The sequence below is a fragment of the Dioscorea cayenensis genome, chromosome 11, assembly GCF_009730915.1.
Source record: "Dioscorea cayenensis subsp. rotundata cultivar TDr96_F1 chromosome 11, TDr96_F1_v2_PseudoChromosome.rev07_lg8_w22 25.fasta, whole genome shotgun sequence".
Taxonomy (NCBI): Eukaryota; Viridiplantae; Streptophyta; class Magnoliopsida; order Dioscoreales; family Dioscoreaceae; genus Dioscorea; species Dioscorea cayenensis.
The window spans coordinates 22058494-22086206 of NC_052481.1; the positions used below are offsets into that span (position 1 = coordinate 22058494).

General features: G+C 34.0%; 5 protein-coding genes across 8 annotated transcripts; 2 read left to right on the forward strand and 3 right to left on the reverse strand.

Annotated features, from left to right (window-relative positions):
* Positions 1-1254: 1254 nt before the first annotated feature.
* On the reverse strand, positions 1255-2888 carry LOC120272354 (malonyl-coenzyme A:anthocyanin 3-O-glucoside-6''-O-malonyltransferase-like). The gene is made up of 2 exons (XM_039279170.1): positions 2343-2888; positions 1255-2255 (listed from the first exon to the last, which is right to left on the reverse strand). The coding sequence occupies exons 1-2, from the start codon at positions 2770-2772 to the stop codon at positions 1408-1410; spliced, it is 1278 nt and encodes a 425-aa protein (XP_039135104.1). The 5' UTR covers positions 2773-2888; the 3' UTR covers positions 1255-1407.
* Positions 2889-2913: 25 nt separating this feature from the next.
* Positions 2914-5784, reverse strand: LOC120272355 (electron transfer flavoprotein subunit beta, mitochondrial). The gene is made up of 5 exons (XM_039279171.1): positions 5705-5784; positions 5345-5635; positions 4555-4635; positions 4174-4268; positions 2914-3476 (listed from the first exon to the last, which is right to left on the reverse strand). The coding sequence occupies exons 1-5, from the start codon at positions 5771-5773 to the stop codon at positions 3251-3253; spliced, it is 762 nt and encodes a 253-aa protein (XP_039135105.1). The 5' UTR covers positions 5774-5784; the 3' UTR covers positions 2914-3250.
* Positions 5785-5945: 161 nt separating this feature from the next.
* Positions 5946-8565, forward strand: LOC120272353 (protein KINESIN LIGHT CHAIN-RELATED 2). The gene is made up of 3 exons (XM_039279169.1): positions 5946-7604; positions 7998-8208; positions 8294-8565. The coding sequence occupies exons 1-2, from the start codon at positions 5983-5985 to the stop codon at positions 8194-8196; spliced, it is 1821 nt and encodes a 606-aa protein (XP_039135103.1). The 5' UTR covers positions 5946-5982; the 3' UTR covers positions 8197-8208; positions 8294-8565.
* An 85-nt stretch (positions 8566-8650) lies between these two features.
* Positions 8651-9566, reverse strand: LOC120272356 (RING-H2 finger protein ATL1-like). Its single transcript, XM_039279172.1, has one exon. It carries the CDS (start codon positions 9367-9369, stop codon positions 8686-8688), a length of 684 nt encoding a protein of 227 aa, XP_039135106.1. The 5' UTR covers positions 9370-9566; the 3' UTR covers positions 8651-8685.
* Positions 9567-12574: 3008 nt separating this feature from the next.
* Positions 12575-26596, forward strand: LOC120272561 (2'-deoxymugineic-acid 2'-dioxygenase-like). Of its 4 annotated transcripts, none has more exons than XM_039279418.1 (4): positions 12575-12818; positions 12936-13189; positions 13274-13595; positions 26157-26590. In XM_039279418.1, exons 1-4 carry the CDS (start codon positions 12636-12638, stop codon positions 26403-26405), a joined length of 1008 nt encoding a protein of 335 aa, XP_039135352.1. In that variant the 5' UTR covers positions 12575-12635; the 3' UTR covers positions 26406-26590. The 4 variants fall into 4 exon arrangements, with proteins under 4 accessions (XP_039135352.1, XP_039135350.1, XP_039135353.1 ...); XM_039279416.1 differs by lacking the exon at positions 26157-26590 and adding an exon at positions 13701-14127 and having other exon boundaries at positions 12580-12818; XM_039279419.1 differs by lacking the exon at positions 26157-26590 and adding an exon at positions 13701-14127 and having other exon boundaries at positions 12580-12818; positions 12936-13123.
* The last annotated feature ends 1117 nt before the right edge of the window (positions 26597-27713 follow it).

Below are 27713 nucleotides of genomic sequence, written 5' to 3' on the forward strand. Positions count from 1 at the left end.
TTAAACGTGGTTATTATTTGTTGAGTTTAGAAAGTATAGAGATCCCTTTTGATTTATTGATGAGGGAAGTATAAGAAATATAATATAACATAAATAGTTGAGTTGGAGTGCAAGTGCTGCAGTGCATGGATTATTATTATTATTTATACATACTATTAAAGTAGATATATAATCTACTCCGAGAACATTTCAAAAAATAATTTTAAATTTTTTTAATAACATTTAAGTTTTTATTTATATTATTTATAATATAAATAATTGAAAGACATTAATTATATTTAATTATTTATATAATAAATATTCAAAAGACTTTTGAAATCCAAAATATAAAATAGTTTCTATAGTAAAAATTGTTTAATTATATTATTTTATATATGATATTTCCTCAAAACTTCTCACAAAATTTTAAAATCTCCGATATGAAATCGGGAAAAATGCCTAGTTATTATTATTTTTGATGTTGTTGCCATATCCAAAGGCATACTATTTTTTCTCTTTAAACTAGTATATGGTAGTATTGGTGTTTTTGCCGTATAATTTTAAGTTTACCAGTATTTTATGATATATATATATATATGCACATACATATGTTTGTGTTTGTCTCTGTATGTGAGAATGATATGTATGATTTTTTACAAAAAAGAATCCTAGTAACAAATTTATCATATTGTCCATTGAAAATTCAAATGAACGATACCATGTATTTAAACCGATACTATTTGTACAAACATATATGTTTGTGTTTGTCTCTGTGTGTATATGATACGTATGATTTCTTAAAAAAAATCATAGTGACAATTTTACCATATTGTCCATTAAAAATTCTAATGTACAATATCATGTGTTTCAACCAATACCACCAGTACAAACATATATGTTTATACTTGTCTTTATATGCTTATGATATGTATGATTTTTTTTTTAAAAAAAAAATCCTAGTGATAATTTTACCATATTATCCATTGAAAATTCTAACATATGATACCATGTGTTTTAACCAATACCACTAGTATAAACATATATGTTTATGTTTGTCTCTATATGCCAATGATATAAATTATTTTTTTAAAAAAAAAAATCCTAATGATAATTTTACCATATTATCTATTAAAAATTTTAATGTACAATATCATGTGTTTCAACAGATATCACCAGTACAAATAGATACACGCTGATTCTATCAATACAGAACAATATAGAATAGCTGAAACAGAACTAATGAAAATACCAATTTAATTAAAGCACAAGAGAAGAGAAAAAACCTTAGCCCAATTTTTATTATAAAACCTTTATGCAATGGTTTTTGGGGAACACCATATAATAATCCATTAAAATTATATAAAATTTATTTGCATGCCATTTAAATCCGGATTCTGAGAAAATCATAGAGAAATGCCCAAATAGTGTCTAAAGAAGCTCAAGACCTCCAATGAAATGAGCTCTGAACTGATCCATCTCAACTTTAGGCATAGCAAAACCAATCTCAACACCTCCTGTGTTTCCCCTGCTTTCAGTCATTGCCATTGATAAAGAATTCCTGATTGAAGTTATCTCAACCTTCACTGGTTTTCCCCACCCAAAATCAGTATCGTAAACTCGAAACTTCGGTGATCCTGCAACTGACAATACCTTCTCCTCCAAAGCCAGTTCTTTGATTATTTCCGGCCAATTTTCCGCCTCTCGGAGCACACCACCAGAATTTAACTTATAAATACTACTACCAATAACTTCTGCTGCTTTTCGAACACCGTCGTAGTTCACAAGCTCGGCCACTTTCATTTGTAACATACAGCCTCCAAGACAGTTTCCAAAGTATCCCGGTGGCAATGCCGGCCTCAGACGACCCCGGGCATCGGCCGGGAAACACATGTAAGCAGTTTTGTCATGTGGCCACCCTGTTGACTTGATCAGGCATGTCCAAACATAAGCACAGGCAATCACAAATGTAGAACAATGGAATGGCTGATGATACTCTTCATTCTTGTCCAGTACAAATTTCTTGAGCTTGTCTACATGCTCTGCTTTGAGAGAAAACGTAGAGAAAATCACTTCGTCGACAGTCGTGGATGAGTTTTCGATCACTATTAATGCACCATCTTCGACCAAGGTTCGGAGAAAGAGGGAATGCAACTTTGAGTCATGGAGCTCTGTTCTGTCATAGAATGGAGGAGCTGCAACGATGGAAGTAGTTGCTGCAGAGCTACAAGTGGCTGCCCAGGACTTGATGAAGTTGATAGAGCTAGTACCATCACAAACTACATGGTTTATAGTGATAGCTAAACAGAGGCCATTGTTGGGAAATACAGTCACTTGCAAAGCCATTAGAGGATGAGAGTGATTACCAGAGAGTGGTACCAAGCTGGGAATCAAAGGCTGCAGATGCTTAAACTCTCTATCTTGGTCGCCGGAGAGTGTGTCGAAGTCAGCCTCAGATTCAGCTAGGATGAACGGAACACTGCCTTCACCTTCAGTAAAATGATAATCAAACTTGTGCTCCGAATCAGGAATGCTTCGAACACGGCTGGCAAGAAGGAACAAGTGCTGGAGAGTGAGGGAGAGGGAGGCCTTCATGGTTGGAAGAAAGTGATCGATGAAATGAGAGGTTGAGTGGGAGAACTTGTAGAAGAAGAGCCTCTCGACGGCGCCGGCTTGCAGCCATAGAAGATCAAAGAAGCTCAAAGGGATGGATGTCTCTGGCACTGAACCCTTTGGAGGAGAGATTGAACACTGGTTGAGCACCTTGAGTCCATGGCGTGATGAGGATGATGCCATGGCCACATGTTGGAGATGTGGTCAACTTGCTCGTATTATAGAATATAGATCAGATGACAAACAATCTAATCTCAATTGTGAATCATTCAATATTAAATAAATGAAAAGAAGACATCAGGTATTACGACAATTGGAAGTCAATAATAACAAGAAAGCACAGCCATTCATTTAAATAATTGTTTCAACGTTTTCCAAGAAGATATCATGCTATTTGACAAAAATTGTTGACCAAGCATGGGTAAATCATTTGTGAAGAAACAAATGTCGTCAAGAGTTTCATGAATGCATCAGGTACTAATCATACATATGGAGAGGTGTGCTACGATGGACATACTGATTTTAGCTGGGCTGCCCCCTCTGTTGCAAATTCTTGGCCATTGAATTATTGATATCAGAGACAAAAGATTTCAGCAGGTTGTAGTTATGCAGCTTGTGTGTGATATCTGAGAAATGATCAGATTGGGCAGTGAAAAAAAGTTCATAATACCCGGGCTTCGTTCTTCAACTTGTCAATGAGCTCGTCGACCGATGAGATGATGACCCCAGCTTTCCTTTTAGGGGGCTCGGTCACTTGAACAACCTCCAAATCAGACTTGATCTCCACATTCAGTTCTTCAAGAGTGACCTTCTTAATGACCTTTGATTTTGCTTTCATTATGTTTGGAAGTGTAGCATATCTTGGCTGATTCAAACGTAGATCCGTGCTGCAACATTAGATATATGCTGAGTTCGGAAGATAAACAGAAGAACGTAAATAATGGTACTAGATACAATTAGCTATCAATTTGTGAGAAAATTTGAGGTTCAACTAAATGTGAACTCTCTCATTTAGCCATGATGGCCATTCAAGTCTGCTTTTATCAATTTGAAGATTCCCCTGTAAACAGATACTTCACTAAGGAAGAACCAAGACCAATTCTTCTCAAGGAAGATAGAACCTTGTTGATAATACTGAGCGCCCAGATTGACCAAGATCACCCATCTTTCTTGGTTAGCCAGGAATCATCCAGCATGCTCAGAGATAATAGATATTAATAAATGGAAGAATAATACAGAAGAGGTGTGACAACAAAAGAATGTTACCCAAACGGAGATTGAACCATGGGACATCACAAGGAGAAGACACAGACCATAGCTGCTCTTAGAATACTCAGGGTCACAACTAGATTTTGAAATAGGATAAATAACTTAAATATATAACATAACCAAATCAAAATATCATGACAGCACTACTGGCGAGTCCAAACGGAGCCTTCACTTTAAACTTTCAATTATTTGAATTGTCTAGTATCTCTGATTCTCTAGATTAGAATTCCAATTATAAGCAACAACAACAACAACAATAATAATAATAATAACAATAATAATAATAATAATAAAGAGTTGAAGTGCGAACTCTACGTGATTACTGCAGGTAAATCTAAAGAGAGAGTCTCAAGTCCGCCATCCACCTCTCTTTCAACTGTTGCTACTTGCTTTTCCTTGTCCAACAGAACCTACCATGCATGCAGAGTAAAGCTATCACAAGCCATACTATGGGCCTTCAGCAAATAGAAAGAGAACTCAGGTTACAAAGATTCATGTTGAGTTACAAAAGATGAGATGATAGAGAGAAATCATAAATTTGTGCAAAGAATCCCTGGCTTAATTTGTAGTTACAGAAGCAATTGTGACAGGATGGTGCCAAAGATTTTACATTAAAGGGTTTAAGCATCAATCCCCAAAATCCTGGCTTGAGATCATAATACCAGAAAAGAAATTAGCTAGCAGAAAATAACCGACCTTTGAGGCAAAAGTTCCTTGTGGCCAATTAAGCAATCCTGCAACCATCTGCCCAGTTTGATTGCAATCATCATCTATTGCCTGGAAGAACAGCAATTTTAATGAATGGCAATATGGGAAACGATGAAGCATATCTAAAAACAAACTGCCCATCCAGGAAAGTTACAAGAATGATGTGTCTCAATGATGGAATTACATACAAATCAAAGTAAAGATAAGGGGGAAAAAGGATTGCTTTAAACCACAATGTTTCCAGAACCAAAACTTCCTGGCTTTGAAATCTATGACTTTTTTCTGTCAGCAAATATTCTCTTGCTTGACTTTCTCAAACAATTTACAGAAATCAGCAAATGATATTGAATCATTAATAGAAACATTTACAAGTTTCAAACTTGGATCATACTTCAGAAAACCAACCAGCTTTTTTCACAAAACATCAAAATCTGAACTTTAATTAAAAACTAAAGCATACTCAGAATCCAGAAAAGCTAAAAGTTAACATGCATGCTTCATGATAAAATCACACACAAATTGAAGGAAAGCAATTTCTTAAGCCCTAATTGTTCCAGCAGGTTTAGGGCATCAAAATCTGTAGTTTTTTCTTCAAAACAATATTGTCCTGCTCTGCCTTCTTACACCAATTGATAAGTAGCATCCAATTGATAGAACGAACGTAGAAAAGTCATATACTCAAGTAAGTATATCAAATATCAGAAAAAAAACTATAAAAAATTCGTCAAAAATACAAAAATCAGAACTCAAATTAATAATAATAATAATAAAAAGGTACCTGCTTGCCGAGGATCATAAGTCCAGGGCGTTCAATCTCAGCAAGTGCTTTGAGAATTTTGGCAACAGAGAGTGGGAGAACCAGGCCAAGCGAACCGGAGTCAACATGAATAGCACGGTCAGCACCCATGGCGAGAGCCGTGCGGAGAGTATCAGCACACTGTGCAGGTCCAACGGACACGGCGACGACCTCGGACGCAGCACCAGCTTCACGGATCCGCAGAGCCTCCTCCACCGCAATCTCACAGAACGGATTCATCGACATCTTGACATTGCTCATCTCCACTCCACTCTGCGATCAAACCAACCAAAAACATCAAATTATCCATAATCGGACACTGATTAACCATCAGAGAAGTACCTTATCGGATTTCACTCGGATCTTCACGGCATAATCGATGACGCGCTTCACTGCCACCATGATCTTCATCTTCTCCTCCAAAGCTCAAAAAAGGAAGAGTTTTGGGAGTTATATAGACGTTCATCTCTAGAACTCGGTGGCTATCCCAACGGCTTCAAGCATCGCCGTTCATCTCACACTTGATGAAGATCAACGGCTATTATGTAGAGTTTCACAAGGGTTTTAAGAGGCACTAGTTCAACAAGTCTCTTCCCAGATTGCCCCCGCCATCGCCGACGATGAGACGAGCTTCGTCTTTGATATCCAATCTCGTCGGCAAATCCAAAACTTTTTCCCGGAATGCCCCCAAAACTTTCCCTGATCGCCAGTTGTTCCCGAGATGCCCCTCCCGGCATCTCCAAACCTTTTCCGATAACACCCTTCCTTCTTCTCCAGCGCCGGTTCCGGCTCCGGCTCATACTCCTTCCCGGCAGCGTAAACTCAGAGAACTCTCCGAGCTCGAGGAAAAGTTTGAGGCGGCCACCAGCACTGATGAGATACTTATTGCGTTTGAGGCGTTGGAGCCTTTGCTCGCCCCCGATGATCACAAGCTTGGCCTCGCTTGCCTCAAGGTTGGTCAGCACCTTGAATCCATCTCCTTTGATGATCCTCAGAAAACCCTTGAATTCGCGCTCCGCGCGCTTAGCATACTCGATCGTGACTCCAAGCCATCCATCTCTGTCGCCATGGCGCTCCACTTGGTCGGCGCCGTTCACTACACGCTAAAGCGATTTAATGACAGCCTCGGGTTCTTGAACCGCGCCAATCGAATCCTCACCGCCATTGAAAAGGAGGGATCTTGCGACTTCGATGTCCGGCCAGTGGTTCACGCCGTGCAGCTCCAGCTCGCCAACACTAAAACAGCGATGGGGCGCCGTGAGGAGGCTCTGGTCAATCTCCGGAGATGCTTGGATCTTAAAGTTGAGATCTTGGAGCCGGACAGCCGGGAACTAGGCGCCGCCCATAGGGATTTAGCTGAAGCTTATGCCTCAGTTTTGAACTTCAAGGAGGCATTGCCTCTCTGTTTGAAAGCGTTGGAGATTCATGAGAAGCAATTGGGATCGAATTCTGTTGATGTGGCTCATGACCGGCGGCTTCTCGGAGTGATATACACCGGTTTGGAAGAACATGAAAAGGCATTGGATCAAAATGAGAAATCTCAGAAGGTATTGAAGAGTTGGGGAATGGGGCCAGATCTTTTGAATGCTGAGATTGATCAAGCTAACATCCAGATTGCATTGGGGAAGTTCGACGAGGCGATCAAGACTCTGAAAGGTGTTGTGGAGCAGACTGATAACAACAGCGAGGTCCGGGCATTGGTGTTTGTTTCAATGGCAAAGGCATTGTGCAGCCAAGAGAAATTTGCAGATTCTAAAAGATGTTTGGAGATTTCCTGTGAAATCCTCAAGAACAAGGAGCTTGTCTCCCCTGACATGGTGGCTGAAACTTTTGTTGAGATATCAGCATTGTATGAGTCGATGAATGAGTTCGGTACTGCAATTTCATTGCTTAAGAGAGCTCTGTCAATGCTTGAGAGGCTTCCGCAACAGCAGCACTTGGAAGGGAATGTCTCAGCGAAGATTGGATGGTTGTTACTCTTGACTGGGAAAGTTGAACTTGCTGTTCCTTATCTTGAAAGTGCAGCAGAGAGATTGAAGGAGACCTTCGGACCGAAACATTTCGGTGTAGGATATATCTATAACAATTTGGGAGCTGCATATTTGGAAATGAATCGGCTGCAATCAGCTGCACAGATGTTCGCATTGGCGAAGGACATCATGGATGTTTCCCTGGGACCTCACCATGCTGATTCCATTGAAGCATGCCAGAGCCTTGCCAATGCATATAGCACAATGGGAAGGTGAGCTAGCTAGCTTCTCATCATATTGTTTCCTTATTGTTCTATCATAATTGAGCATGCAAAAGTGATTCTGCTTTGTGGCTAGATAGTAGATTATATAAAACATGTTTCAGCATTGCATAAAGTATGAATCTAGTGAGAATGAATTGTATTGACTATAGAGCTTTAGAGCATGTTTTAACTTTTAACAATGAATGAAGCAAAACTTGCATGCTTTAATGACGTTACGTGTTTTACTGTGGTAGTATGTTACTGACCAAAATCTGATTTATTTGAAACGTGTTGGTGTAGTTGATCTAACGTTCTTTGTTGTATACACTGTGCAAAGATTGGTGTTTCTTTCATGGCTTATTCTTGGCACAAATTAGTAACATTTGTTTGCTTCAAACACAGTTATATTCTTGCTTTGGAGTTCCAGCAACGAGTGGTTGATGCATGGGAAAGTTATGGTCCAAATGCTACCAATGAACTTAGAGAGGCCAAGCGTCTTCTTGATGAGTTAAAGAAGAAGGCCAGTGGATCAATCTCTGAGGCCATTATTCACAAGGCTTTGCCACATGAGAGTGACTCCCTCCATACCAAATCCAACTAACATTAAATTTTGGTTAGTTATTGTTCGTGATAGTTGCTTTTATTCACACACGATGTTTATTATTTATAAATCTTGAATATTTTAATTTGCTTTGCAGATAAATAGGAGCCACAATGTGCTATGAATGTCCGTATTTCTGAATTTTATGCTTAGCTGCTGAATGGAATTAACGAGGCATGATATCAAAACACAGGAGTGTCATGTTTTCTTCAATCTGAAGTTGTTGAGGAGAAACAGTAACTCTCAAATATCTATTACTAAGAATTAGTATTGTTCTAGGAACTCTAAGCTATAGAATTGTCCCAAGATTTTGTTTTTTCCATTGTAAATGTGATAATTTTGCAACTACCAACTATTTCAAAGATTTTACTACAATGAAAAACTCTTCTATTGCTGCTGAAACCATGAACAGGAAAATTACTAACCACCAGAAAACAGAATCCGGTCCAAACGAGAAGAAGAATCACCCTGATTGTCGCAGTCCCTCCATTACTGCAGGTGTGGATTATGTTGCAGAATCCTCTGAACTAACAAATAGAGTTGTTTGTTGTTCGAAGAATCCATGGAGAAAGATCGCCTCACTGTTGGAACATCGAACTGCTCATCCTTGTTCCTCAGATCAATGCATTCATCTCCCATGCTACCAACTTTGTGCAACACTGGAGAAGGATTGTTGATTTGTGCCTCCATTCTCAGGTCATCATCTCCAACTTGAATCACTAGATTTTCATTATCTTGGCTTATGAAATCCTTGGAACATGAAAACATGTCTCTGCTACTGATGCCTCCTCTGCAAACAGGGCAATTGGAATTGGATTGAAGCCAAGTGTCAATGCAGTCAATATGGAAGACATGGAAACAGTGTGGCAGAATTTTAAGCCTCTCCTCCTCTTGGAACTCATTCAAACATACTGAACATTCATGGAAAGAAGACCTTGTGTCAGCTTTGAACTGAATTATGGGAATTGCCTGAATTGCTTGCTCTGTGAGGCCCTGGTTCATGCATGGTGACTCTCGCCACCTGCCGATCATGTCTCGACGGCGCCGGCAACACTTGACAACGTAGAGATAGTAGCTCACTAGAAGGATTGCAGTTGTGATTATTCCTAGCAGTGAAACTGCAAGTATGGGGAAGCTTGTTTCTGATGAAGAATGAGGCTTGTTTGTATCCATTGGAGAAGCAGAAAGAAAGAGTGAATGATTCAAAGAGTGTGCATTGATTTGTGCTTAAACTTTGTATATTTGTTTATTTATTTATTTTGTTTTTAACTATTTATTTGATGAGACAATGAACAGCTCATGGGCTGTTTGCCTTAAAAGGGTTTGATTGTTGAGAAAAATCAGGGTGGAAAATCAAAGCTTTGCCTGTTTTTGTCTCTGTGCTTTGTGATATTAGTGCTTTTGATTTGATGTTTGTTTTTTTTTTTCTTTTGAAAAAAAATTACAGGGAATTTGTTTTTCTCTAAGGTGGTAGTTGAAAATATTATGAATTTTCAATTATATTGTATTTATAAATTCTTAGATTTAAAAATACAGGAGAATCAAATTTGATGTTTAGTTAAAGTATATTTTTAAAGAATTTTTTTTTTGTAAGAATGTATGAATTTTGACATTTTTGAGTATTTCCAAATGTTGAGTTTACGGTCTTTTTATTTTTTTTTCAAAATAGTGTGTGACAATTTACGGTCTTTTTATTTTTTCAAAATAGTGTTTGTATCAATTTATCAAAAAAATAAATGCATGTGTAATTTACTTCTTTGATAGATGTTCATCCACTTATATATTTTATATTTTTCATATGGTTGTGTTAATAGCTTTTATAAAGACCAGGTCAAGCTAAAAAGTGTCTGCTCATGTAAAACATATCACATGTTCATGTCTTGGTAATATATACATAAGAACAAAATTATCTATTTAATTTAGAAGTATTTTAGTTCATTACTTTCTATAAATTTAGAATTCGATTTGAAAGCTGATGAAATTCTCTTTATATATTATAAGTTTTTTAAGGAATATCTGAATTATTTTAAAGATAACATTTAAATCTATCATATTTTTAATTAATATATTTATATATACCATTTATTAACAATATATTATTTTGAGTTCATATATATATAATGCTATTATTTAAAAAAAAAAAAAAATATATATATATATAACTTAGTGGAAGCGTGGCAAGAATGTTTAGGACTCTACCAAAGCCTATATGTTTAGCTTTTGTATCTTTGTGATGGAAAGAATGAAAAAAAATAGAGTGACATGACACAAAAAGTTAGCTTTACAACTTTGCTCTTGACCTATTAAATCATGAGTGTTGATGAAAAAGGAGCAAAAGAAGGTTTTACTTCCCATTAATCACTCGCTAATAGCATGCATCTTAATAATTTTTCTCATATTATTGAATTGGAACTTTGGTGTTCATTTTTAGCATTCAAATCATTTTAAAAAATATTTTTAAATTAACCATAAATTTAATTAAAAAGGAGAGATACAATAGTAAAATGAAAGAGAATAAAAATACAACACACTATAAATTGATATAAATAATAAAAACGCTATTATTTCAATAATCGAACAATTAAGACGTTTGATTATATTAATTGAGATATAAATAAAATTATAAATGCCCCATATTTTTAAAAAAATATAATAAATATATATATATATATAACGACACCCATAAAATAACCGCCACTCGGCAAATACGACTATTCATCTAGAGTGAAGTAAGCCAAGATCCACAGAGAAGCTTAGCTGATGTTAGAGTTGGGTGTTATTTTATTATTATTTTTAAATTAATTTAATTTTTAATAGAATCTCTGACTCGAACATCATACATATGGGAAATTGAATCTAGCATTATCTGTAGCTATTTACAAGGAATCATTATAGACCTGTGCAACATGGAGATGCCATTCAATTCACAAGAAGAGTGGCAAATAATTGAGGGTCTATAACTTCATTGCATCCATGGCTCAAAAAGAAACTTTATATGCTCCATGAGATAACATGCATTGGAAGAAGGCAAAGCTTTTCAGAACTCCATTCCTTTGCTTGTGATCAAACATGGAATTCAAAAACCCTTTGACACAACCATTCAATGAAAACCAGACACATTCACACATAAAATATATGTGAAAGTTGGTTTGGTTCAATCATGGGACCCACTCACAACTCAAAACTTATCTTTGTGCATTCTTTTCTTCTTCCTCTTGTTCTTCTTGATGATGATGATGAAGTTAATGTTATGTGTTCCATCTGTTTTTACTTTGGTTTCATGTGTTTGAACACTAGGAATAAAAGTAAAAGTTCAGTGAATGGAGATGAGAGATCCATGCTGGCTTTTCTTGTCTCTTTTGTTTGATGTTTTGATTTGATGATACCATGCAGTTGGAGTAGGTGAATTTCATAAATTACTGTGTGCTCTATGTTTGTTGTTTTTGACCAAATTTCACATCACCAAGGATTTGTCTCACCCATCTTTTTTTTGGACCACCTAATTAAACAAGTTAATATCAATAAAACTTAAAAGAAGCCTATAAAAAAAAAATTGAATAAACTATCAAAAATATATTAAAAAAATAAAAATACAAATACAGAAATAGAGATCAAAACGTTATTAAAAACATAATTGAAACCGGTAACAGTATTGTAAAGTATTATTTATTAAGACCAGATACTGTATATTAGGTCTCCTATGTGAGAAGCTATAACACACGTGGTATGTATCTATTGTTTCTCGTATTAGTCAATCTTTCATAGTAAATTTCTAAAAATTATTAAATTTTATAATCGATTTATTTTTATATGTATATCCTTCTAATACTCTATTTAAGTTTTTTTTTTTTTGAAAAAAAGATGAACTATTTCAATTAAAATAAAAAAGTATACAACCTTCCATTAAATAGCAACTAGAAAAACAAAAGCTCCAAAAAGAGTTACAACAATAGACCACTAAAAATGGTGCTATAAGAATGGACAAAACAACAAACCACAAAGTTTGGAAAAACAAAAAAACATAATTGAATAGCTTGGTAGCCACATAGGCGTCTCTCTAGATAATAACAAATTAAAGTGGGGAAAAAAATCAAGAGATGGCGTTGATGGTGGTCTATTATTAGTTAGACCGTGTGGAGCATAAAGAGAGTTGAAACGGTGAGTTAATGTTTATATCCAAATCTCCTAATTTTATTTTCTTTAGTCTAATTGGAATGTAGATAGCTAGCCAAAAGGGAAACATTGGATGCATTTTTATTATAATCCAAATTATGAGATTGAGATGTTAATTGAAGATATGGTTATTCCTCACCAACTACATACTATTTCCCGAAAAAAGGCAACCATTTTTGTCCATTAATTAAAGACTTATTAAATCCATTTTTATCCATGAGCAGATACCAACAGCACCACCACACACACACACAGAGACACAGAGAATGGAGGAACTCCTGTCAAATGGACACCATGAAAGCTTGCCAGAAAGCTACATACTGCCAGTGGATAAACGCCCAGATTTGATCATCAACAAAGCCATTCCTGTCATAGATCTTGCTGCTCATAACCATGAACAAACTGCCATGCAAATCCTTCAAGCTGGCAAGGAATATGGCTTCTTTCAGGTCTTCTTCTGATCTATTTTTTTTTTTTAATCTCTAATTTCAATAAAATATTGATCTGCATACATACATACATATATATATATATATATGTATATATATATATATATATATATAAAGGTGGTGAACCATGGAATTGAAGAAGAAGTGATAAGAGAGATGCTGAAGATAAGCAAGGAGTTCTTCCAGTTGCCAATTGAAGAGAAGGCTGTGTACTTTTCAGAAGATGCGAACAAGTATCCAAGACTTCACACAAGCACCACCCATGTGAACAAACTGGAGAAAAAATTCTGGAGAGATTATTTCAGGTTTGTCAGCCACCCTGTTAATCCTCAATCCATGGATCAATGGCCACAAATACCAACCAGTTTCAGGTCCTTAATTTTTTCTTTTCTGTTTATTTATTAATTTGCAACAGAATTAAGTAGCTAAGTAATAATAACTTGTTTGTTTTACAGAGAGATTGCTCCAAAGTATTCAAAGGTTGCAAGAGAACTGGGATTGAAGATCTTGAAGTTTATTGCTCAAGGACTAAAACTTGATGATAACTACTTCAATGGGGAAGTCAGTGATACTTCCATTGTGAACATCAACTTTTACCCACAATGTCCAGACCCAAGTCTGGCACTTGGCTTAATCAGTCACTGTGATCCAAATCTTATCACCGTTCTTCTCCCAGATGATCAAGTCAATGGCCTCCAAGTCCTTCACCATGGTGATTGGATTGCTGTTGATCCAATTCCCAATGCTTTTGTCATTAATGTTGGCCATCAATTGGAGGTACATTAATAACTATATATTTTCTGCTTAATTAATTAATTACTTATTGATATAAATATATACTTTGTTGATTACTGTTTTTTTTTCCTTCATTTTTTACTGCAGTTTATTACTAATGGGTTATTGAAGAGTGTGGAACATAGAGCAGTGACAAGCTCAACCATGTCTAGGATTTCAATTGCAACATTTATTTATCCTAGCTCTGAATGTGTGATTGGACCTGCCAAACAATTGATTGATGAGAAGAATGGTCCAATTTTCAGAGAATTCGAGTTGAAGGAGTTCATGAGCATTTATCATGGTAGCATTGGTGATACTGCAAACATCATGGATGCTTTCAAAATCAAGGCTTTAAGTTTATAGTTTATTTTATGAGAATAAGACAGCATTGATCTTGCTATGTATTCTTTTCATTTTCAAGTAAACTCTTGAGAAGTTTCATATAATTTGAAGATGATCAAATGAAGTTGAAGCTTGTCAGTTAATCATTAATAATAAAAATTATAAACTCAAATGATGGATTCCTTGTTGAGAAGACCATTGATGTTTATTTAAATGTGTTCAATGTTTGATCAAATATTGTGTGCATTTGAATAGTCTTGGCATTTTAGAAAGATATTATTGTTAATTTTAGTTTATTTAAGAAAAAAAACATATTAAAGACAGTTTCTTCAGCACGTTCGATATATGGAGTTGCAAAGAAAAACAGTGCTTCTAAAAGTCAACCTTTTAAAAATTTATAAATATACATATGGCCTTTGATTTCTCACATTCATAATGGAATAATCATCTCATTATAATTATAGTATTCTTTCTGAGATGAATAAATTATATATTTTATGAGTGATTCAAATATATTTATAAAATACTTTCATAAATCTCATGTTAATAACTACATATAATTTAATTATTTCATAATAAAAAAACATTTTATTTCTCTTCCAATTCAAAAAGTTGAGAGGGGAATTATATAGCTTATCTACATTTATCAATATATATATATGTATATATATATAAACCGTTAATTTGACATCTAAACCCATCTAGTTTGTGTGTGTCGCTGCGCGGCCAGATATAAATAATAAATGTAAACTATGGTTGTACTTTCGATGTATTCCAAATTTATTTTAATGAGGTAATTACGTATTACATATGTTTCTTTGTTAGATATTCTTACATTAGACTTCCATACATTCTAAGATAATTGTACATACGTCATTACATATATCCCAACATTGTATTTATTTCGATCTGTACATATGTTGTTTCTCCACCATCCCAAGTACAATACAATAGTAATGCATTTTTCAATGTATTTGAGTATTGTCCTGTTCTTTATTCCGTCTCATCTCGGAACACTGGCCATACTGGATACCGCAATGGCATTTTGATATAACGTCATAGGTCTTCAATGTAAAAAACACCCGGTTAGTTGATTATGATCTTCTTCATACATATTATTGAGTACCTAAGGAAGGACTTTATTAGCGTGTTCGCTTGGTAATTATCATTATCCTCTAATATGTCTTGGAATTTTGGAAGCGCAATTCCTCGGGGTCTTCTATCTTTCACAATACACCTACGACACCCTGAAGTACGTATGTTGGCTTCTCATCCACAACCATCATATTCTGCTCTGGCAATTTCAAAATTTTAACACTGCTTGTTATATAAAGGGATTTTAACATTATGACAGACTTCTCCCTCTCGTCTTCTTTGGTACCGAGTGATGGTAGACTTAAAAAGTTTACTGATTTGTCACCCACTTTGATGATATTTGCACCAAATTTAATTTATTCTGTAATATACTTTATCTTCGAACGTGGTTGTTGTTTCTTCGAGATATACCTTGTATTAATACATCGTGGGTCTTGACGCCTATCATAGAAGGTTTGTCTGTATGCGTATCTCTTCCTGTTATACATTGTGTTGTACCTGAAACTGGTGTTCGCATATCTATTCCTGTAATGCATGTACATGTTAGAAAATGCCATTTTTGCGTCTTATATTAACTGATGGATGGCCATTTATATACATCTAATTGTTCACTATTTCCTGGTATATATTGTACTCTTCCAGATACTCTATTTTTAAAGATGGTTACCTACTCACCTATACTAAGCATTTTATATGGTTGAACTCCTACTTATACTTATCTTTATTTCTATCTCCGGTCGTTCAACTGTTACCACGTAGGGGAACTGCATCACAGGCAGCACTATGTTGGCTCTCGAGATATCTCCCAAATAGGCATGTGGTGGGCCCACCTACTATTGCAATGCGGAAATACCAAAGGCGAGAACTTTATTTTGAACAGACCAATCCCCAAAGAGTGTAAACCACATATTTATAGTTATGCCACTCATGCCAAAAAAAATTCAGATTTAATGCGAAATTTTTTTTCCTTACATATCCTAGATGTTCTCTGACAAAGGAAACTGCTCTACAACAACTGCTGGATGTCTCTCTTCCAAGTAACCGAAAGTTCATACATGTTGCAAAGGAATTACATTATGATGGGAGTCCACACCTGCATGTTTTAATACAGCTTAAGGGTAGAGCTCAGGTCACTAATCCAAGATTATTCTATCTACATTCAGGTGTTGCATCTATCTCATTCCATCCAAACATACAAAGTGCTAAATCTAATTTAGATGTCAAGGCTTATATTGAAAAAGGAGGAGATTATATCGATTGAAGTGAGTTTCAGATTGATGGGAGATCTTCCAGGGATGGCAAACATAATTTATCTTTTGTTTATGCTGATGCTTTAAACTCTGAAACTCCTAACAACGCTTTACAAATTATTAGGGAGAAGGATCAGCGGCCTTTGTTTTACAGTTTCACAATCTTCAAATTTTGAACGTATATTTGCCAGACAGTTGAAACCTTACATTTCTTATTGAGCTTATTCAATGTTCACAATTACAACATGTATGCAGGCATGGCTTGAGTATAATTTTCAAATTAATGCTGCTACGTGGCCTAATAAAAATAATATAATACACAAAGTTAGTTGTCAGCGGCTGACAAGTTTGATCCTTGAGGGGCCAAGCCGTATTAGGAAGACAGATTGGGCAAGATCTTTAGGTACGCACAACTACATTTGTGGACATCTAGACTTTAATTCTGCCACATTTCAGAATAATATATTGTACAATGTAATTGATGATGTGGCGCCAAATTATCTAAGGATGAAACATTGGCAGGAGTTGATTGGTGCTCAGTGGGATTGACAGACCAATTGTAAGTATGGTAAACCGATTCGAATTAAAGGTGGAATCCCATCCATCATTCTCTATAATCAGGGACATGATTCAAGCTATAAGGAATACCTGGATAGGTTGGAGAATACAGCATTACGTGACTGGACGTTGAAGAATGCCCAATTTGAATTCATAGAGAATCCACTCTATAACACGGACAACAACACTGACTGTGACGGTCTTCTCTTTGCCACTTAATTGTCCTTGCAGCGTCTCCATAGTTATTTCACTTCGTTGTTCATGGATAATAAGACATGTGACATTATCATGGAGACCTAGACTAATATAGGCATATTTTTTTGGGAGCTGAGTAATCCTTTGTATTTCCGTGTGAAAGATCATATCGACACTTCGACAGACCCTTTCTCCGCAACTGGGACCGCATAATCATCGAATTACATTTCAACTACAATCTTCGGCGGGCTTTGCGCTTACACAAATGCTAGATGTTCTTCACCATATGAACAACCTTCCGGCCTCTGAGTGATAGTTTTTTACATGTATGCTGATGTAATATTATGAACTTTCTACGTAGTTTCAGTGTAATCTCTATTAATTTTGTCATTAGATCTGTCGAACATTTCGTGAGACGGTTTGATCGTAATATCCTTGATGTAGAGAATTTGGTCCATGTTCAGTTTGACTTGTATTAGTTTTGATAAAGGGTTGTTCTCTGATGTTTGTCCATTTCCATTACATGTATATGAGTTGGAAACAATATCTTAAGCTAATACATACATATTTTATTATAGATAACCAACCTTACATTACATACAAATACAACACTTAAACACATATGTTTTTCTAACAACGTAACAACAATCCAAACTACACATCATCAACTGGTATGGTTGATACGGCTCCTTTTGAGGTACCAATATTACCTAAATCCTCAAGATTTATTTTTTTCTTCAAGCCACTTCTTTCTACGACCGTATACGCTTCGGTGACGTCTTCATCATCTTTACTTGTCGTTGCCACTAATCGTAGCATATGGTATATGGCTTCTTCGTGTTTCTATAACGCGTTGACGTACTCCAACAAGGGCTGCAGGTTTTCTTCAATGGCTTCTGTAATACATATACCATGAATACATTTAATGAGGGTGGTTGGCCCGTATATGAGAAATAATAAATACACTGCCATGATCTCCTCCTTCTCCATCTTGTTTACTCATTTCCTTCTCATCGGAGGTATAAATACTTATTTTTCTTCCTGTCTACACTTCCTGACGGTCAACTTGTCAACAACAAGCAACTTGTCAGTTCCAATATGTTTAATACCACATGGGACCCGTATTTTGAATTTGCTAACCCTTGCTTGCCACTGAATTGATTCTCTCATTCTTATATATTATTTCACTCGAGTAGGTTCCACAACCATTCACATTTTTGAGAAAAGAAAGAGCAGGGACTTTAATTTGAATGGCCCTATCAAAACTCGACACATAGCAGTACGGACGAGGCGACCATCCGTGCTCTTGACCTATTAAATCATGAGTGTTGATGAAAAAGGAACAAAAAAAGGTTTTACTTCCCATCAATCACTCGCTAGCATGAATCTTTTTAATTTTTCTCATATTATTGAATTGGAACTTTGGTGTTCATTTTTAGCATTCAAATCATTTTAAAAAATATTTTTATGAGATCTCACCTCTGTGTCATTTATTTTTCAGTTCCTATTGTGCATGTCTAGTAACCCGATTTGAGTTGAGGGCATTTTGATTATTTTGTTCCTTTGACGCTATTGGACTCCTTTATTTTATTAAATTGTTTTCTTTTCTTTTTGAGATTCATGTCATTATTCTTATTCTTATTTTTATTATTTTTCAATAAGTTGGAGAAGCTTATAATATTATTCTCATTATTACTAATGTGAGAAGGGAAGCTTCTTTTTATTGCTTTTATTGTTCTTATTCATATTGGTACTATTTCTATTTTTATTATTTTATTATTTTATTATTATTGTTCTCTTTAATATTGTTATTCTTATTATGATTATCATCCTTGTGATAATGATTTTCAAAGAGAAGCTTCCATTGGTTTAAATATGATTAGTATTATTATTATTATTAGTAATTTATTATTGATATTATTATTATTATTATTATTATTATTATTATTATATTGGTGGTTAACTTGAATGAGAAGAAGCTTCTCGTCTCCATGCCTTCCCATCTTCTTCCTAGCTTTTCTCCAAACCGTACCTTCTCCAAAAGCTTGAGTTTCATGGTGCTAAGGAAATCAAGGACTTTTCCTCTCTTGATCTCCACTTTTCCATCATCAAGCCAAAGGTAGGTCTTCCAAGTTTTTCATGGTTAAGCTTTTGGCATTAGGTTTGAGATTTGTTTGGAGAATTTGTTTTGAAGATCTTGTGGTTGATTGGTAGAGCTGTTGCTTTAATTTGAAGCTCCTTGTATCTAGATTTCAGTTTACCTTGAAAATCCTACTTGTAATCCTTGAAAATATAACAAAATTCTATGTTTTCATTACATTCGCGGGGTTACTGTAGCCACACTATAGCACCGGAAATCTTTGGTTATTTCTCTTGTTTCTTTGGTGTATTATGAAGTCTAGAACCTTTGGAATTCCTTGATAACCCTGAAATCCAGTTGTGAGCCAAGTTTAGACCTCTTTAGGGTTGCATTGCTTGGTTAGCTAAGGGTTTCATATTTTTGAATTTGTTTGCTTATTCTTATTTGTGTTTGTAATTGTGGTTGGCTGGTTAGGTGATAAGAACGTGTCGTGCGGCAAGGAGCCAGTGGAAGGATACCCATGGGCTTTTCTCACCTAAGTAATGAGGGAGGAGTGGATTGGGAGTGACATGGGTAATGGAGGAGGAGTGAGAATGAAGAATGTGTTTGGTTGATAAGGTTTGGAGAGTGTAATTTATTGGGAATGAGAAAAGTAAAAAAAGTGAATATGATAAAATGACAATTATGACCTTCATCCATATAAATGATATTGTATATATAATAATGAGTTATTTTTAATTATATATATTTTTAAATTATGAAACATGAATATTTAATTTTAGTATACTATAATTTCAATCTAATTTTTGGGATGAGATGTTAATATAATTAATTAGATATATAATAATTAGTTTTTTTTAATTATATTTTTTTAAAATATTAAAAAAATATAAATAATTAATTATCAAAAATAAATATATAACTTTATAATACTACAACTTCATTCTAATTTTTTAGATTTAAGCAATAATATCATTAATTATCTATTAACTAATTGTGTTAATTACAAATCAAATTAAAAATAATTTCAATAAAAAAAGTTAACTATAATAATTATTTCTTTAGCACAAGAACAACAATGTAATAAAAAATCAAAACATTTAAAAATACCTGGTAAAATATGATATAATATATATATGGGCATATTAGTCATTTTATATTCAAGTTGTTCACTCCCCCCACAATCCCCCCAATTGTGTGGTGAGTGAGACTCACTCACATGGGTGAGTCTCACTCCCTCCATAATCCCCCCTCACTCCCATTGATGTATACCCAAACAAGGGGTTACATCCAATCCCCCCTCATTCCCACTTCAATCTTGACATCCAAACACCCCCTGAGTGAGATTAATTATCCATAACTTTACTAGGAAATTACCTATATATATACATTATATTACTTGAGTAATGTCTTGTTGGCTTTTATATTTGAATCAAGTTGTTTATTGCCTTGAAATGAGATTATTTATTGATGCTTCATGTTTGTAAAGTAATATTTTTCAAAGGAAAGGATTTTCGGATTGATACTTAACTTGTAAGTTGTAATTTGATTTGTGTTAAAAAAAACTTTGGACATGCTTGTATGTTCATCATTTCCTTGTGGAAATGGCAGTGATTCGTGATTATTAAGTTTTATGCTGGATATTGGACTCTGTGTGGAGTATACTTGAATTATTTAGTTTGTATGGTGTTATCCTACTGCAGTAGACGGTCTCTACTGCCAGCCTTGTAGAGGTGGCGTAGTAGACCGGCTGATCTTTCATTGGTCTAGTTCAGGTGAAAGTAGGGATGGCAATTTGTATCCTACGTACCCGATGGGTATACCCGTACCCGGTTAAAGAAGATATTACCCTCTTTGACCGGGTATGGATACGGGTAAGGGTATTACTCGTTATTTTTTAAGCGGGTACGGGTCGGGTAAGGGTATGCCCCTACCCTACCCGTACCCTTACCCGATGAAGAGGATACGGGTTTTACCCGTACCAGTACCCTTACCCTTATATATATATATATATATATATATATATATATATATATATATATATATATATATATATATAATTTATTAAGATACATTTTCATTGTTATTAACTAGAAAATAATACTTTAAATTTTCTCTTAATATATTATTTTGAATTTTATTTAATTTTTATATTTATATTTGATATAGCATAATATTTTTTTGATATAAATATTAAGAATCACAATTAAATTAAAAAAAATTAAACATTATGAAATAAATATTAAAATAATGTTATAATAATTTATTCTATAAATTATAAAAACATCCTAAAAATAAGATACTAATAAAAAATCAATTGGTTATGAGAATTACTTATACTGTTTTTTATATTCAAAATCTCACTAAACATTTATTAAATTTGAAACTCTATAAAATATAAATAGTAGATATATAAAAAAATTTAAAACAACAACCAAGATAGTTAAACAAAAACAAAAAAAAAAGGTAGAGTTACCATTGAGCCCTAAATAGACGTCAATGAAAATCAACAAACTTGTTATTTTGTATAAATTAATTTGTTACATATAACTTTTATGTGATTATATAATTTAAGATAAACAAATATATATCAACTTGTAATTTTGAATTTATGGACATGTGTTTAAACATTGTATTATTGCTGTTGTTGTTGTTTAAATTTATATTTATTTCGATAATTTGAATAACGGGTAAGCAGGTACCCTGTGGGTATACCCGTACTCTTAAATTTTTATTTAATAAGATAATTTGAACAATGGGTAAGTTGGTATATCTGTACCCTGTGAGTAAGGGTAAGGATATGATTTTTTATACCCTGGAGGGTACGGGTATGAGATAGGGTTACGGGTACGGGTAAGGGTTTTGGCATACCCTACCCATACCCTACCCGTTGACATCCCTAGGTGGGAGTGTAGAGCCCTAATTGGATGCCATCGGGGAGCGGGAAGCACCATACTATGAACTGATGGGTCAACGTTAAAGACATGAGTGTGTGTGTTGGGAGTTGTGTATTCTTTTGAATTATTGTTTCCTTGCTTTTGAGTTGAGATTTATCTTATTGTATTTATCTTTGTTTGTCATCTTGAATTTTATGATGAGAGGGCGAAGCCCAGCTGTCACTCTTAGGAGAGCAGTCTCCCATAAATTTGATTTGGCACGAGTATTATGATTACTTATTCGAAAATCATGTTATTAAGTTGTTAAAATTGTATTTGAAACTATTTTGATTTATATGTTTTATGGTGAATGATTTGATTCATGATTAGCTTGTCTTCCTAATTTGGAACCCTATGTTCAATATTTTAGGGTTTTGAAGTGGTAAAACGCTAGTTGAGGTAGATTGCCTACTTGACTCTATCTTTTTATATTACTATATTACAGTTTGCTATATTAAGACTCATGCTCTAAGCTAGTTATCTTATTAGTAAAATATCATTTTAAAGATTCATGTTTATTTTATTTTAGTATATTCCTGGTAGAGTTGTGCTAACCTCCCCTTACTGAGTAACTTTAGTTGATCACCCTTCTTTCTTCCTCCCAACTTGTTGTAGGTAGTAGGTGCGGTTGTGTGGCAGCGTGGTGGCCATTTACTACTGTCCTATCTTCTATGTTTTTGTCCTCTCAGTTCATGTATGTTCATTTTGGTCATGCACATGTTATTGAGTCTTGGATCCACTAGTATGTAGAGAACCATGTTGCATGATTTGTATGTTTGTCTAATTTCTTGGAAACTTCGTTGCACTTGTGATCAGTACAGTTCTTGAACTCTACTATTAGGTCATGTTGTTGATGTTTCTCTTACATACATTTAAATTTCCCTATTTTTGTATGTTTTTGTTAGAGGTTGTTGATTCCAGGTTTGTTGGTTGACCTTGCGGTGACTCGATAGTTGAGTTGTAGGGTACCCCTCCTCGGATTGCCGCGGCGATTGTCGTGTCCGCTGGGCCTGCAGGTCGGGCCGTGATAATTTTTTAATTAACAACAAATTTAATTAAAAAGGAGAGATACAATAATAAAACGAAAGAAAATAAAAATACAACCCACTAGAAAATTGATATAAATGATAAAAGCGTCCTTGTTTCAATGATCTTATAATTAAGACACTTGATTTTTACATGAGATCGAGATTAAATTTTTTTTAATATAAATTTGAGATAAAAATGAACATGTAAGTGGTGTGATTTATAACACTGTTAAAAATATATAATAAAAATAAAAACAGATACAGTGACAATAATCGCCACTCGGCAAATAGGAGTATTCATCCTGAGTGAAGTGAGCCAAGATCCACAGAGAAACTTAGCCGATGTTAGAGTTGGGTGTTATTTTATTTTAATTTAATTTAATTTTTAATAGAATCTCTGACTTGAGCATCATACATATGGGAAATTGGGAATTGAATCTAGCATAATCTGTAGCTATTTACAAGGAATCATTATAGACCTGTGCAACATGGAGATGCCATTCAATTCACAAGAAGAGTGGCAAATAATTGAGGGTCTATAACTTCATTGCATCCATGGCTCAAAAAGAAACTTTATATGCTCTATGAGATAACATGCATTGGAAGAAGGCAAAGCTTTTCAGAACTCCATTCCTTTGCTTGTGATCAAACATGGAATTCAAAAACCCTTTGACACAACCATTCAATGAAAACCAGACACATTCACACATAAAATATATGTGAAAGTTGGTTTGGTTCAATCATGGGACCCACTCACAACTCAAAACTTATCTTTGTGCATTCTTTTCTTCTTCCTTTTGTTCTTCTTGATGATGATGAAGTTTGTGTTATGTGTTCCATCTGTTTTTACTTTGGTTTCATTTGTTTGAACACTAGGAATAAAAGTAGAAGTTCAGTGAATGAAGATGAGGGATCCATGCTGGCTTTTCTTGTCTCTTTTGTTTGATGTTTTGATTTGATGATACCATGCAGTTGGAGTAGGTGAGTTTCATAAATTACTGTGTGCTCTATGTTTGTTGGTTTTGACCAAATTTCAGCTCACCAAGGATTTGTCTCACACATCTTTTTTGACTACCAAAATAAACTAGAAGTTAATAATAAAACTTAAAACTTAAAAGCAGCCTTTTAAAAAAATTTGTATAAACCATTAAAATATATTAGAAAAAATAAAAATACAAATACACTAATTGAGATCAAAATACCATTAAAAACATAATTGAGACTTGTAACAATATTGTAGAACAATATTTAGTAAGATCAGATACTAAAATTAAGCTTTAGTACAAGTCTACTGTATGAAAAATTATATTTTTCATACATTTATAATTGCATGGCAAAGTAATTTATTATCATAAAATTATAATATCTGATATATAATTTTTTGTGTATTTGACAAGCACTTGTCACTCCACATACTTTTCTCATATAATAAATTTTTAAAAATCATTAAGCGATAATAACAAATGCATCTATATTTTTATATATTTTTTTGATTTTATTGAATTGAAGGGTGCTTATCACTTGTTTGAAAAAAATTGAGAAGTATGTCAGCCACAGAGGTGTCTCTGAAAAAAAAAAACAGACAATAAAATTTTCAGGAGATGGCGTTGATGGTGGTCGATTAGTTAGACTGTGTGGAGCATAGAGAGTTGAAACTATGACTTAATGATCATATATATCCAAAATCTCCTAATTTGATTTTCTTAACTCTAATTGGAATGTAAATAGCTAGCCAAAAGGGATATATTTGATGCATTTTTATTATAATCCAAAATTATGAGATTGAGAAGTTAATTCAATTAAAGATATGGTTATTCCTCACCGACCAACTACTATTCTGGGAAAAGCTGCCATTTTTGACCATAATATTGAAGATTTATAAAAGTACATTTTTATCGAGAATAGATAACAACAACACAAACACAGAGACAGAGACAGAGAGAGAGAGAGAGAGAGAGAGAGAGAATGGAGAAACTCCTCTCAAATGGTCACCATGAAAGCTTGCCAGAAAGCTACATACTGCCAGTGGATAAACGCCCAGGTTTGATCATCAACAAAGCCATTCCTGTCATAGATCTTGCTGCTCACAATCATGAACAAACTGCCATGCAAATCCTTGAAGCTGCCAAGGAATATGGCTTCTTTCAGGTTCTCTCTTGATCTATTACTATTTTTATCTCTAATAATTACAATAAAACTATTATTGATCTGCATGTATATACATACATACACACACACACACACACACACATATATATATATATATATCTTAAGGTGGTGAATCATGGAATTGAAGAAGAAGTGATAAGAGAGATGCTGAAGATAAGCAAGGAGTTCTTCCAGTTGCCAATTGAAGAGAAGGCTGTGTACTTTTCAGAAGATGTGACGAAGTTTCCAAGACTACACACAAGCACCACCCGTGTGAACAAACTGGAGAAAAAGGTCTGGAGAGATTATTTCAAGTTTGTTTGTCATCCTGTTGATCCTCAATCCATGGATCAATGGCCACAAAGACCAACCGGTTTCAGGTCCTTAATTTTTTCTTTTCTGTTTATTTATTTGCAACAGAAATAAGAATTTTTTCTTTTCTGTTTGTTTATTTGCAACAGAAATAAGTAGTTAGATTATAAAAACTTGTTTGTTTTACAGAGAGATTGCTCCAAAGTATTCAAAGTTTGCAAGAGAACTGGGACTGAAGATCTTGGAGTTTATTGCTCAAGGACTGAAACTTGATGATAACTACTTCAATGGAGAACTCAGTGATGGTACTTCCATTGTAAACATTAACTATTACCCGCAATGTCCAGACCCAAGTCTAGCACTTGGCTTACTGAGTCACTGTGATCCAAATCTCATCACCGTTCTTCTCCCGGATGATCAAGTCAATGGCCTCCAAGTCCTTCACCATGGTGATTGGATTTCTGTTGATCCAATTCCCAATGCTTTTGTCATTAATGTTGGCCATCAATTGGAGGTATATTAACAACTGTATATTTTCTGCTTAATTAATTAATTACTTGTTGGAATAATTAAATATATATTTTGTTTACCTTGTTTTTTCATCATTTTTACTGCAGTTTATTACTAATGGGATACTAAAGAGTGTGGAACACAGAGCAGCGACAAGCTCAGCCATGTCTAGGATTTCAATTGCAACATTCATTTATCCTAGCTCTGAATGTGTGATTGGACCTGCCAAACAATTGATTGATGAGAATAATGGTCCAATTTTCAGAGAATTCAAGTTGAAGGAGTTTCTAAGCATTTATAATGGTCACATTGGTGATACTGCAAACATTATGGATGCTTTCAAAATCAAGGCTTGAAGTTTATAGCTTATTTTATGAGAATAAGACAGCATTGATCTTTGCTATAGATGTACTCTTGTCATTTTCAAGGAAACTCCTGAGAAGTTTCATATACTTTGAAGATGATCACATGAAGTTGAAGCTTGTCAGTTAATCATTAATAATAAAAATTATAAACTCAAATGATGGATTCCTTGTTGAGAAGATCATTGATGTTTATTTAAATGTGTTCAATGTTTGATCAAATATTGTGTGCATTTGAATAGTCTTGGCATTTTTGAAAGATATTATTGTTAATTTTAGTTTATTTAATAAAAAGAAAAACATATTAAAAACAGTTTCAGCACGTTTGATATTTGGAGTTGCAAAGAAAAACCGTGCTTCTAAAAGTCAACCTTTTAAAAATCAATAAATATACATATGGCTTTGCTTTCTCGCATTCATAGTGGAATAATCATCTCGTTATAATTATATATAGTATTCTTTCTGAGATGAATAAATTAAATATTTTACTAGTGATTCAAATCTATTTCTAAAATACTTTTTTTTTTAAAATAAATTTCTAAAATACTTTCATAAATCTCGTGTTTATAACTACATACAATTTAATTATCTCACAATAAATAATTAATATTTTATTTCCTTTGTAATTCAAAAGTTGAGAGCTCAATCCTGCAGCTTATTTATATTTATCAATATATATATGCAATTTATTTCAATGTTGATCACCAATCTAATGAGAGTTTTTTTATATTGCACTCTTTTGTTATTTATTATCAAAATATTTAATAAATTTCTCATTTTTTTTTATCATTAGAGTAATTGGTTGCTACTTCGTACTTTAGGGTTACAAGTATCTCATAAATTATTTTAAACTTTTAAAGATAATTTTTTTAATGCTATAAGCTCTAATTTTAACTGAGAATATATATATATATATATATATATATAAGTTTATGAATGACAACTATTTGAACTCCCTAAACGGGTAATATGTAAAATTGATAGGATTAGGCCAGACTTTCTTTTGAATGGACGAGACTTATCTAATGCAAAATGTAGTCTTATGGCATGGTCCCGGATCTACAAGTCCAAGATTCAAGGAGGCTGGGGTATTTTGAATTTGAGTGACTTCAACCATGCCCTAAATAAGCAATTAATCAACTTTAAAAATATACTATTTTTAAAAAATTAAATTTATTATATATTATGAGATAAAATAATAAAAACTAGTTTAAAACAATATAAATTTAGTGTTATGTTATAAATTTTTAATATTATTAAAATAATATTGGTAAAAATTTTACGAGAAATTGAGAAGTGTAA

Bases quoted from the DNA above. Each gene is read 5' to 3' on its own strand.
- LOC120272356 (XM_039279172.1), bottom strand. From the start codon at position 9,369: ATGGATACAAACAAGCCTCATTCTTCATCAGAAACAAGCTTCCCCATA.
- LOC120272355 (XM_039279171.1), bottom strand. From the start codon at position 5,773: ATGAAGATCATGGTGGCAGTGAAGCGCGTCATCGATTATGCCGTGAAG. The intron at 5,636-5,704 runs GTACTTCTCTGA...GTTTGATCGCAG, and splicing joins TCCGAGTGAAATCCGATAAG to AGTGGAGTGGAGATGAGCAA. The intron at 3,477-4,173 runs GTAGAGTTCGCA...CTAATGTTGCAG, and splicing joins GATTTACCTGCAGTAATCAC to CACGGATCTACGTTTGAATC.
- LOC120272561 (XM_039279416.1), top strand. From the start codon at position 12,636: ATGGAGGAACTCCTGTCAAATGGACACCATGAAAGCTTGCCAGAAAGC. The intron at 13,190-13,273 runs GTCCTTAATTTT...TTTGTTTTACAG, and splicing joins CAAATACCAACCAGTTTCAG to AGAGATTGCTCCAAAGTATT. The intron at 13,596-13,700 runs GTACATTAATAA...TTTTTACTGCAG, and splicing joins ATGTTGGCCATCAATTGGAG to TTTATTACTAATGGGTTATT.
- LOC120272354 (XM_039279170.1), bottom strand. From the start codon at position 2,772: ATGGCATCATCCTCATCACGCCATGGACTCAAGGTGCTCAACCAGTGT. The intron at 2,256-2,342 runs GTAATCACTCTC...TAAACCATGTAG, and splicing joins CAGCTTGGTACCACTCTCTG to TTTGTGATGGTACTAGCTCT.
- LOC120272353 (XM_039279169.1), top strand. From the start codon at position 5,983: ATGAGACGAGCTTCGTCTTTGATATCCAATCTCGTCGGCAAATCCAAA. The intron at 7,605-7,997 runs GTGAGCTAGCTA...CTTCAAACACAG, and splicing joins GCATATAGCACAATGGGAAG to TTATATTCTTGCTTTGGAGT.